The sequence below is a fragment of the Peromyscus eremicus genome, chromosome 7 (assembly GCF_949786415.1).
Source record: "Peromyscus eremicus chromosome 7, PerEre_H2_v1, whole genome shotgun sequence".
NCBI lineage: Eukaryota > Metazoa > Chordata > Mammalia > Rodentia > Cricetidae > Peromyscus > Peromyscus eremicus.
This window is the reverse complement of record NC_081422.1, coordinates 11,135,937-11,148,645: the sequence shown is the minus strand read 5'-3', so window position 1 is coordinate 11,148,645 and position 12,709 is coordinate 11,135,937. Positions and strand designations below refer to the sequence as shown.

The 12,709-nt window shown below is 45.9% G+C and overlaps 1 protein-coding gene across 1 annotated transcript in view; it reads left to right on the top strand.

Moving 5' to 3' along the window:
* Positions 1 to 12,709, top strand: part of Piwil4 (piwi like RNA-mediated gene silencing 4) — a 37,496-nt gene continuing 24,787 nt past the window's right edge. The window contains exons 1-6 of the mRNA XM_059267337.1: positions 1 to 194; positions 1,162 to 1,228; positions 3,913 to 4,044; positions 6,000 to 6,214; positions 10,220 to 10,341; positions 12,132 to 12,212. Coding sequence (XP_059123320.1) covers positions 108 to 194; positions 1,162 to 1,228; positions 3,913 to 4,044; positions 6,000 to 6,214; positions 10,220 to 10,341; positions 12,132 to 12,212 — 704 coding nt within the window. The 5' untranslated portion in view covers positions 1 to 107. The remainder of the gene's footprint in view (positions 195 to 1,161; positions 1,229 to 3,912; positions 4,045 to 5,999; positions 6,215 to 10,219; positions 10,342 to 12,131; positions 12,213 to 12,709) is intronic.

Below are 12,709 nucleotides of genomic sequence, written 5' to 3'. Positions count from 1 at the left end.
CTGAATACTCGCAACTTCCTGGTCACAGCCTCACCCTCTCCTCACCAGAGAGAGAATACCCCTGTTGTGGCTCAGGGGCTCAGGAAAGCCTCTGTGTACCCAGGAACATGAGTGGACGGGCCCGAGTGAGGGCACGAGGCATCGCCCCCAGCCATGGTGCCAGGGAAGAGGGGCGTGCCCCAGGAGACCTCATGGTGAGTGTTTCTCCCTCTTCTCCCTGTGTCCAGCCCCACAAGGCTTTCCTGTGCATGCCTCTCTTCTCTGACTTCTCCAGGCTTCCCAGGGTTCCCACCTTTTTCTTTCAAGTGGATACCATTGTTGAGAGTTGGAAGTGCAAAAGATTGGGTAGGAGGAGCGGAACTGCCTTCTTTCTTAGCTTTGATTCAGTTGATTGCAAATTGTTTGTGAAAGAATGAAGAAGAAAAAAAGAAAGAACAAACCAAAGATAGACAGTCAAAACCCTGAAGTAGCCCCACTTGCCTCTTACAGCGTGTTACCTCTTATGGTCCTGGTAACTGGTAGTAGAAATCGTATCAAATTCAGATGTGGCTTGGATTCCGCTGCTGTTGGCTGAGCAAACACTCGGAGTGTGGCTGCTTGCTGGATTTGGATGGTCAGAGGGAACCAATCCTGAATAACAACTACACACCCACTGTTTGGAGAAACTGTTTTGTAGATTGTGACCATTTTACTTTTGTTATCGTTTAGTGTCCTCTTAACTTTGCTCTTTTTTTTTTTTTCCAAAAACAGGCCAAGATACAATAATTTCTTGGGCAAAGAGAACTTTCTGCAGAGAAAATATTAATGGCTCCTGTCTTATCCTGTGTTACGAACTAGTTTTGGTTTAGTTCATTTACAGGGCCATCCCTATGCTCAGGACCCCACTTCCACATCTTACACCTCTGGGGTCTAATACTGTTCTCTCACGGTCAGGTGCCAGCGGGCTCATGCTTAAAGCACACAAAGGGAGCGCTCCAGCTCCTTCTTAGCCTTTTGTGGAGACTGACCACCTCCCTAGTCCCTCCAGGGTTTCTACCTCTTCATGTTTTCTGCTCCTGGATTGTGGTAATCCACGACCTGAGACGTAATACCATTCTTGCCTTTTGTTAACCTTGTGGGTTGTGAGTTGATTGACATGTGAGCAAACTTTCTGCTTTGTAGACCACATCTGCTGGTCCTGAGGACAGTCAGGCATTGAGCAGTGGAGCGAACGCCATTTCACAGTCATGTAAGTGCAGCTGGTCTGTTTCCCCACCTCCTTCAGCCTGAGCAGAGCAGAAGGACCCACCAAGCCCTGAGACACCAGATTCATCAACTGCTCTGTTCCGCCCCCCCAGGGTCCTCCTCACATGTTCATTGTGGATTCTCTGAGCTTCCTGGTCACCCCCGAGACACAGGAATCCAGATGGGGAAGCCACTTTTCTGACTCTTTCTGCTCAGGGAATAATTTTGAAATCCCACCACCCTTGAGACAGAGTTTCAGAGCCCAACTAGCCTCAAAGTTACTGTATTCCTCAAGAGGACCTTGATTTCTGATTCTCCTGCCTCTGCCCCCGACCCTCCAGCCCTCCAGTACTGGGATTACAGGTATACACCACCCAACTTATATGGTCCTGGGGATTGGGTTCAGGGTCTCGTGCATGCTAGACAAGCACTTTGCCAACTGAGTTACACTTGCCAGCCCTTGAAAAACACATTCCAAAAACACAGAACACAAATACCAAAGCCCTCGTTTACAGGATGGGAGAAACCCCACCTGGGGATACATCAGTTCTCCCTGCAAAGCCAGGTTCAATCCCAGGACTCTTGCCCACTCTAGGTCACACAGCTTGAGTTGGCATGCCAGGTGTGTTGGGTTTTGCTTGGGCTGCTGTGAGGAAGTGGCATAGACTGAAGGGCTTAAATAAGAGACATTTGTTCTTCCTAATTCCAGAGGGTTGAAATGAATCTGAGAACACAGTTCATTTCATATCCCTGGGTGAAACTTGTCTACTGTGTCCCTCATTCTGACCACGGAGTGACGTCATTGATTTCCAGGCAGTGAGTAAGCTGTAAGCACTGAGGGGCCCATGAACTCTCAGAGTCCATCTCTGGTGTGGCCCTCTGTCCTGAGGGGGGCTTTCCAGATCCACGTGCACAGTCCTGGGTGATCTGAACTGCAGTGAGAATGTACTACGCGGACACAGAAGGTCTGCTCTGAGAGGCAGCATGTTGGCCAGTCTGTTCCTGCCACTCAAACACCATTTCACGCTTATGAGTGACACAGGGTGGAAAAAGTTCATCTTTGAAGAGAGACTGACTTTTTGTTGATTTCCCTAAATTACGGTAATATACATAGAACCCAATTTTCCTCATTTTAACTCTTTTGTTTGTTTTTCCAGACAGGGTTTCTCTGTGTAGCCCTGGCTGACCTGTTTCTGAAGACCAGGCTGACCTTGAACTCACAGAGATCCACTTGCCTTTGCTTCCCAAGTGCTGTCATTTTAACTTTAAGTGTACAGTCCTGGGGTTTTAAGCCCACTTACATTGTACAGTTACCAGTGCCATCCATCTCTGGAACTCTCTTGTATTGTAAAACTGAAACGTATTATTCCTTAAACAACAATTCCCCACTCCCCAATCTCCCAGTTTCTGAGAACCACCTTTCTGTAATAGTTTAGATTTTTCTGTTTGTTTGTTTTTCAAGACAAGGATTTTCAAATCAAGGATTTCTCTGTGTAGCTTTGGAGCCTGTCTTGGAACTTGCTCTGTAGACCAGGCTGGTCTTGAACTCACAGAGATCCACCTGCCTCTGCCTCCCAAGTGCTGAGATTAAAGGTGTGGGCCACCACTCCCTGGCATAATTTCAACTTTTTAAAAACAAGATTTGATTTTATGTTTAATTATGTGTATTGTATATGTCTATGTGTGAGGCCAGAGGCATTGGATCCCCCTGAAGTAATTGTGAGCCACCTGATGTGGGTTTTTGGAATCAAACTTTGCTCCTCTGCAAGAAAGCAAGTACTCTTAACCACTGAGCTGTTTCCCTGGCCCTGGTAGTTTGAAATTTTAGAACTGTCTAAAAATCACTTGAAATCTAGATCAGTGAGAGATATAGATGATTAATTAAAATTAATGCAATATCTTAAAATTACATGAAGGTTTTTTTAAATTGGTTTCTTTGTTGTTGTTATTGCTTAAATCTTCCTGAGACACTCATGTCCAGGGAGAAGGGTCTAGATGGAAGTTTGGTGGGAGCATTTGGGGACACTGCACACAGTGACTACATCACAGGACAGGTGAACTCAGAGCCCAGATGTTCAGCACACTGATACAAATGCTGTTTTTGCCCTAAAGTCCTGGGTTTTGAGGGTTTCAAGTTATCCTCTAAGTGCTGAAGACACTTAAAAAGCTGCCATCTCCTGTACTCAGTTAACCAAGTCACTGCGACGGTGACATCTATTTCAGTGTGATGGAAGGTAAATGGTAGACGCTGAGGGGGACCCTGTCTTTTCTTAAGGAATAATCTATCATGATTATTGATGGCTATGCCTGGGTGTTTTCTGTTTTCACTGGGGAAAGTGAGAGATCTCCCTGTCCTAGCCCGGATCTCTTCAGAGTTCAGTCCACCTAGAACAACAGGAGGAGGAAGGGATTGTCACTTGCTAGCATGTGGGACTGGAACACAGGGAGGGAGCTGTCTCCTGAGCCAAGAAGAGGAAGTCTGTGGTACTGTAAAAGCTAACACTAATATTTCTAATTGAACATCCCAGGCTTTCTCTGTAATTTTCAGTGTTGAGACTAAAGTCTTCTGTATAGTCAGGGATGTGTCAGCAGTCAGGTACATCATAGGAAAACCCGTTTTGACTGTTGGTGTGGTTTTGGTGTACAGGGTGACACAGTCCACCATACTGTGACATCTTCTTGTTCCAGATGAGGTTGGTGTCTCTTCTGATGATGGTGGACGGACCTTCATGGAAAGAAGAGACAAAGTCAGCCGGGACTTCGTAGATTTGACTGTCTGTACCAGGGAGAAGTTGGCACATGTGAAAGATTGTAAAACAGGTAGCCAGTCTCTTCTTGTTACTTTCTAAAGGTTACCAAGTATCGCTCTGGAATTTAAATCCCTAGTTCTAAAGCGGTAAGTTTGTCAGTCACCCGAGAGCTCTTGACTGAGCATCTGCTCTGTTGAAGGCCTTGTCTCGGCACGGAGTGTCAGAAATAAAACTGTTTTCCTCAAACCACATCTCACTTTTAGGAAAGATACGCTCTTCTCACTTGGGGAAGTCACAGGAAGCTGTGTCTTCCCTTTCCAACCGTTACCCTACGTGGAGAATCAGCCTGTGGGGATTTTAGCTGTAGAAAGGAAACCTCAGACAATGGGGATACTTCTTTATTCAGACTCCAGGCTCCTTCTAAAATTGCATGCACAGGTGTGGGTTGCTGGGAAGCAGGATCTGTGGTTTTCTTTGGATTTGCAGGAAGCTTTGTGGCTCCCTCCTTACTAATGGGAATTTCTGTTTTTGTTTGTTTGTTTGTTTGTTTGTTTGAATTTAAAAGCAGCAGAATAAGAAATAGATGTTATTATCCAGCAAACAGCTGTACAGCTGAACTAACGTTTCACAGGAAGCGCTTCCCTCCCTGCGCGCACAGGCGCTCTGGGTCCGTTCTGCTGTGCTTGGGCTGGAGAGAGGGCTGGGTAGTGAAGAAGAGCACACACCACCCTAGCAGGCTGACATCCAGATCCCACTGCGCATGTCAGGCAGCTCACAAACACCCCTAACTCCAGGTCTAAGGAGTTGCACCCCCCCTTCTAGCCTCCATGGACACCCGCGCACCTGCGCATGTGGCTGAGCACACAAATGATAGTAAGTCTCTTTTAGCCCCTCCCACGATGAAGCGCGCTGACTTACATACCTTCCTGACCTCAGCACTGATGGTGATGGCTGGCGCAGATGATCTCCAGTGCCCTGCCAGTTCTGACAGTCCAGACTGACTTTTCTCAGTCCAAGTGATGCCAGGCTGAAATGTGTTGTTGCCATTCACTAAGAATCTGGGAGAACAAATTTTTTTCTTAAGCAAAAATGACAATATCTCTTGCCTCTGCCAGACACATGTATCACAGGCCTAGGCTGAGGGAGCAGTAAGGTGTACAAGTACCATTTATTCCTCATGCCTTGGGAATTGCATTTCTACTTTCTCCATGAAAAAAAGCAAAATAGTATATGTGTGCTAAAAGATACAAATTTAGTCATTTTCTGTGAAGACAAGTGAGAAAAAAGTCATTAGTGCCCTCCTAGATTCTGTCCTGGGGAGGAGCTTGTGACATCTTTGCAGCCAGCTGTGCTCTGGTCGGCTCTGATTGTCCTGCAGATGTTTAAGCAGCGAGCAAAAATGTCTATAGGGGAAGGAATTCCAGGGAGCACACATGGACTCCATGAGCCTGTACAAAATAGAAACCTCAGTCACGCTGCTTCTGTACAGGAGTTCCTGCTTCTGTCTCACGGCCTCCCTCTACCTCTTTGTGGGATATACACAGTGTTCTAACTACTGATGGAACTTCATCAGAACTTACTAAGTCCTGGTTCTGACTATCTCAGTTTCTTAGAGGTTGGAGTAGTGTCATTCATGGTGAAAATGGGCTAGGCTTTTGTCTTGGTTGTGTTTGTGATCTCAGAGCAGAATCTAAGACTGTCGGCTAACTGATCTGGGTCACAGAGACTCATCTGGAAGGTATCTCTCCAGGGATCCAGGCAGTCGCCTTCAGATGCTGCTCTTCCTGAGCTTGGAAAGTCACATGTGTTGTTCTGTTTTCAGAGGCCTGCTGCGTACACGAGCTCACAGTAACTGCCAGTGGTATTGCCAGGTTGAAAATGCAAGCATTTATCCCACACCACTGATCAAAAGCCCTGCTTTATAGCAACCACAGTCCATGTACAATTTTTAAAAAATGATTAATATTTTAAAAAATATTAACATGGTGTCCTCTTCTGGTGAAATACATCTTTTCTCTTCCCCAGGTTCTAACGGAATACCTGTGCGGCTGGTCACGAATCTCTTTAGTGTAGATTTGCCCCAGGATTGGCAGCTCTACCAGTACCATGTCGTGTTTAACCCAGATTTAGCCTCTAGGAGGCTGAAGATTGCCTTGCTTTATGGTCACAGCAAACTCTTGGACAAGGCCAAAGCATTCGATGGCACCAGCCTTTTCCTCTCAGAAAAGCTGGACCAAACGGTACAGTGTGGTCAGTATTTCACTCGGTGTGTGTGTGTGTGTGTGTGTGTGTGTGTACACACATATAGTTGCTTATTATGTATGTGCCGAGAAGATCACTGATTTTCTTAGCAGTTTGAAGGAACATTTCCCATGCTTCTTCCTCGTCCCTGCTCCCTTGCCTTGAGAGCTCAAAGGTTTCCTAAGATGTCATCAGGCATTGATGTCATAGATGAAACTGATGCTCCAGCATGCTAAACATTTAAGAGCTACAAATTCTTAAGACAGATGAACTTGGAAACCTTCCCTAAGCAGGTGAGACCTCCAGAATTACCATTTCCATGGCTCTGGGACTGTGAATTTCCTCACTGCTCTTGTGCCTGTGTGGCCAAATAGCTTCATGTCAGTTTCTGAATGCAGAAGCATCCTTCCTTTCAACACTCACTAAGTCACAGGAAAGATGAGATACTGAGGTCAATTTTAAGAGTGTTTGCAAAACGAGACTATTGAAGTAGTTAAATGTTTGATCTTCCTTTACCCATTTTTTTTTTAGATTTTTTTCAACATTACCAGTCCTCAACTAGATATCAGTAGGCATTCGTCTCTCAATATTATGTTTTAAAACAAGATTAGAAGTACTATGAGAAAAAAGAACCAGGCTTTAAAAAGTCACAGTAGAACACAGAATTAGATCTTTGATGCTTCCAGTGAGAAAGTTTAGTCAGTGAGTGCAACATTTTTAAGTACTATGGTGCCAACAGCATAGGATAACATTGATAGATATAAGTAAGTTCTTGTGATTTTACACAAGAAATGCGTTTCTGAGCATGCCTTTATCCTTTTTAAGACCTTGAAATGGATGACGCCAAGTGGTGAGATCTGGTGGCTCAGAACATTGGAATCTGCATTTAGAAATGTTTTTATTCCCCTTCAAATCCTTTGTCCAGTGACACGTCGATAGCAATGCAGCAGTTGAGAGGCTTTGGTGGTGTTACAAGTCACTTGTGTGTCACCGGGATGGTCTGGTTTACCTCAGTTGTTCCTAGCAAAGCTGGAGAAATTCTTTTGTGCACATACCAGGAATAGGTTCGCGCTGCTCATCTCAATTGAGAACTAGCATGTCATGTGTCAAACACATTTGCGTGCTGGGTGCAGACAGAAGGTTGTTGTGTCCCTTAATTGGTATATGTCCTGTCACTCGGTTAGAGTGGGCATTCTGACAGTGACACTGATTGCTCACTTTTTTTTTTTTTAAAGATTTATTGTGTATACAGTGTTCTGCCTACATGCCAGAAGAGGGCACCAGATCTCACTGCAGATGGTTGGGAGCCACCATGTGGTTGCTGGGAATTGAACTGAGGACCTCTGGAAGAACAGCCAGTGCTCTTAACCACTGAGCCATCTCTCCAGCCCGATTGCTCACTTTCTATTGGACTTGGGTATAATCCTCCACTGCTGCCAGTTTCCACCTTTCTAGGGTGCTTATTAGGGTTTGAAGAGTCCTTTGCATTACATTACATTCCGCCCATACTTCTGGAAGCTGCCTTCCAGCTGCCTCATGGCTTTCCAGTGTATACTCCATCTGTCTGCTGGGAGGTTCATTCACTCATATCTATTTGCCACCTTTGTGTAATTAGAAAGAGTCAACTGTGTACTTAGCAGGGTGTTAGCACCGTGTAGAAAATAAAGACAAGTACTACAGGGGTCTTTTTCTTTAAAAGGCTTTCAGCTTAACATCAGAGTCACAAATAAACACAGGGAGATAGAATAGCTTAAGTGCCTTGGTAATAATTAGTATTGAATTAGCATTTTTATTATACTAACGTCTGTCGGACACTTACTAAGTGTAGAGTTCTATGCTTAGCAGGTCTAAAGAACAGCTTCCTTTATGCTGCTGTTATATCTACCAGACTACATTTGTGACTATGTGCCCTGCCAGGCTCTTAATGGCACTGTGTGTTTAACTCTCTTATCACTCCTGGAGCTCAGAGAACTTGAGGATCTTACCACAGAGTCAGAACTCAGAGCATGGTGAGAAGCAGGATGCCTGTGAGAGTTATGATTAGTGTCTCTGGAAGGACCTCAGGATCAGAGCAGGGGACAGTGAGGAAGGGCAGAAGGGAAGGGGCGTATTTGAGAAACTTGGTCATCGAGGTTTAATTAGCAAGGTGTGGAAGTGGCCCTGAAGGTAGGGAGGACTTTAAATGTCCTTTTGAACGTTGGAGGTAGGGAGAAGAGTGTGTCTTTCCTGGACCAGTGAAGCACCACAAGAGAGTCTCCCAGTCACATCCTATTGAAGTTTCCTGAAAAGGGTGGGAAGAAGAATGGAATAGCCCGGGCAGTGTGTCAAAAGGAATTGAATAAAAGTCCAGAGTGTTGCTCTCTACTGACCTTTGTGAGCGCCTGTGCTCTGTGTGAAGATAAGATCCTGGAGTGCCCTGTTTATCTTCATAGTCCTGTAACTCCGGCTGGCCTCCCTCCCACCTTAGAGATTGTGGAGAAGCTTTGAGCATTGATGCAGCTTCCTCCAGGTCACACAGTAGACTGTAGGAGGCAGCCTCCGTAGTCTCTCTCTCTAAGCACATGGTATGGTAGTACCAGAACAGCCAGAATCACGTAGAGACATTGCTGTGTGGATGTACTGAGACTTGTGGATTGCTCAGGTGTTGAGGGGCGGGGGGGGGGGGGGGGGTGGTGGTGTGTACTGGGAGGCTAGCAGCGTGGAGGCTGGAGAGGCAGGTCCAGGAACAGATGGAGGAAGTGCAGGAGCAGTTGGTGTTTGGAGAGAGGATCAAGGGGGATGGAGTGTTTGATCTTGGGAAGCTGTTGAGAAATACAGTTTCCAACACTGCCTGTTGCCAACTTCCTTCAGCTCTTCTCCCACACCCCTTGTGGTCCAAATCCTTTGTCTAAGGTCCCCACGGGCTGGGAGCAGGATGTCTGTCCCTCCTGCTCCTGTGGATTGGACTTACCTTGACCTTGGTGAGGTCTCTGTAACTTGCCATTTCCGCATGAGTTGTCTGAGACCAGGAGTCTCCCCAGGGCAATACCCCACCCACTGCGGAGGGACAAGTTTCTCTTTGCATCTCTGCTGTCCAGTTCCTGCTGTAAAAACTGACAATGTAACTAGAAGGTGGGTGCGAATATGCAGATGCTTGCTAATGAGCTGACTTCCGATTCATCACCCTGTGAAAACCCCCTGATCATTGACTGATTTGTGAATGTTTGTATTTGAAAATCCTGTTCTGAGCTTTGCATGGCTTAGAGGTTTTATTTTGCAGCTGTTTAAAGAGTTATTTTTATTTTTAATTATATGTGTGATGTGTGGTGGTGGTGGTGTGTGTGTGTGTGTGTGTGTGTGTGTGTGTAAGTGTCTGCAGTGCAGAAGAGGGTATGAGATCCTGTGGATCTGGACTTACAGCAGCTGTGGCAGCCCAGTGTGGATGCTAAGAACCAAACTCTGGTTCTCTGTAACAACAAGGAGCCGTCTCTCCAGCCCTTGGTGACTTAGACTTTTCTTTAGTTGAGGAGCTGATACAGAGCCTCTCCCTGTGGTCCTTATGTTGCTAAAACAGCTTCATCTTAGGTGAGCCCTAAGGCTTTCACCAGCCCTTTGCAAACTTTTATTAATAGAATGAAATTTCGCACTTAGCTCCCCCGTTTTCTCTACTCCCCTCATCTTTCTCGCCCTCCTGTCTGGCCTTTTTCCTTGAAGGACTTCCTCTCTCCCACTTTCCTGCTTTGTGAATAAGCTTTTTGAGGAATTTCTCAGGAATTCGTGAACTTGGAAGGGGCCAGGCAGTCTGCTACCTCCTAAAGATAATGTACATTGCTTCTCTGTATGTACACACATGGGATTTTCTTGATCAGGCTTTTAAAGTAATTTGATCCCCGATGGGGATTGGGTTATTCTACACACCATCACCCCCAGCTCCATCGTTGTTCATGTGTGTGACTGCTTTAAACTCATGTCTGCGTTCCGGACACTTGAGGATGAGCTGTGCCTTTACCTCCCCCTTTTCCCAGGTCACAGAACTGACAAGTGAAACCCAAAGAGGTGAGACTGTCACGATGATGCTCACCCTGACGAGCCAGCTGTCCGCAAGCTCCCCAGTGTGCATTCAGTTCCTCAACATCATCTTCAGAAAGTAAGTTGTTGACCTTGCGGCATACAGCCTGGGTATTAACGCGACTGTGCTGCGTGGGGAATGGGTCAGCAGCAGCTCTAGGATGGTTTTTCAAGGACGCTGATATACTCTGCCTGTAAGATGGCACACAATCTATCTCAGCCACTCTTTGGCCCAAATCCTCTTTACTCGGCCTTATGCAAAGTTAGGCCGTGTTGCTTTTAGCCTTTCCTCCATTTCCTGTGTGCTGCGGCACTCTGACCCCAGACTCAATCAAGTTCACTGAGTAGGATGGCCAGATGGGGGATTTGTTTCTCCTCTGGCTGGCTGGTTTCGGACATAGGAGGCTGTCACGGGCTGTGTTCTGCCCTGGCTCTATCCCAAGCCCCAGATCTTTCTTCACAGCATGAGTCGGGGAAGAGGAGTGGTTGTATGTAAGCTTTCGACAGTCCTTAGAATGGAGTGAGGGTCATGTGATCCACAGTTACCTCGGAGATGAAGGGATTCGACCAGTGCAGAATCCCTGACTCCTCCCGCCCCCCAATACAGCACTGTGTGCGTGCGTGGGTGTGTCAGAATGCTGTGTTTGTAACTCTGTCATAGAGATGCCATCTTCTGTTCAACCAGAGACTGAGGGGGAGGAGGTCAGGAAGTTTGGGGCTTTCTAGAATATCTGGGCACAGAAGTAACTTCCTCTGTATCCAACATACCACTTCCTAGAGTTAGTCAAAAGCCTTGTCTGGTTTCTTTGACCGTCTGCGCCCTGGAGGGAGGACCATGTTCCACCAGCTGACACGTGGAAGATGCTTTCCAGTGTGTTTCATCATATTGTTCGTTGCGCACTGTTACATACACCCTGACTTTACATATGGGAGACTGGCCTCTGTGACATTAGCAGCCAAGTCACCAGAGTTGGCCCTCTTGTGTTCTGACTCAAAGCTGCTTATATTTCCCCATGCACTGGACACCATCTCCCCTTCCCAGAGGTAACCAGGATAATAGTTGCTGAAGACAGTGTCACAATGATGTGGGACACCCTGGGAACTTGAGTGGCTAGTCAAGAACAGCCTCTTCCTTTCAAAACAGGGAGGGTCAGAGGGCCCAATGCATGGCATGACTTAATGTTATAGTCATCTAAACAATTACACAGAATTGATTATATTATTGTAGTTAAGTGTATAAAAATGTCAACTAAACCAGGTGGTGGTGGCACATGCCTTTAATCCCAGCACTTGGGAGGCAGAGGCAGTCAGATCTCTGAGTTCGAGGCCAGCCTGGCCTACAGAGTGAGTTCCAGGAAAAGCGCAAAGCTACACAGAGAAACACTGTCTTGAAAAAAATAAAACAAAATAAAAATGTCAACTACATTTTTTTAAACTATGGAATTATAGTTCCTACAAACATATACTCAAGTATATTTAGTGTTTGTTCTAGTGTTTTGTGTGTGTGTGTGTGTGTGTGTGTATACGTGTGGGGGGCACATTTGTCTTCGTATGTGGAGGTCAAAGGTCAGTCTCCTCTGTTGGTCCTCATCCTCCTTGTATGAGATAAGTTCTCATTCTTGTTCGCTGCTGCTTATGCCGAGCTAGCTGGTACGTGAACTTTGGAGGATTCTCCGTGGCTCCCTCCCATCTCCTCACAGGAGGACTGGGATTATAGCTCTGTGTCCTGCTTTACATGGCTTCTGGAGTTCCAGACTCAGCCTTTTATGCTCCTGTAACAGTTTAGTCACTGAACTGTCTCCCCAGCCCCCAAAAGTTGAATTACACTGTGATAAATATTTACCCAAAATTCCAAAACTATACTTCCAGAATCTTTAAAAAGTTGAGAATGTACCAAATTGGACGGAACTTCTATAAGCCTTCAGAACCAGTGGAGATTCCTCAGTACAAGTATGTTTCTTTCTATTTTCTGTTCCTGTGAGATGGTAAGATTCAAGTGGCATAATTTATGAACCAGTACTTTGCTTCTCTACCTCCTGTGAGGTGTCATGTGTCTGGAATATGGAATGCAATGGGCTTTTGGAATTTTCAAGTGTTCTTTCATGTTTTGTTTGTTGGGGGTCTAGTAAACCCAGATGTGAAGCCAGAAGTGTATGTTCTTTGGTTAGTGTGCTAGGTCATAACCTCTAGAAGGGACTCAGAACTCAGTTTTCTGTGGGTAGCCAGCAACAAAAGCAGCATGTTTCACTTTGAAATCCATCTGGCATCCTGTGCCCTCTCTGAAAGGAAGTTAGCGCAGCCAGAGCAGCTGACAGGTTCTGGGGAGCACTCTGCAACACCCAGAACAGCCCCTACCAGAAATGTAGGGTCTGAAGTGCCAGGGCTTGGTTTGGAATTTTTATTCACAGAAATTTTATCCTAAATCTATGTTTGAAGAAACCCCAGCT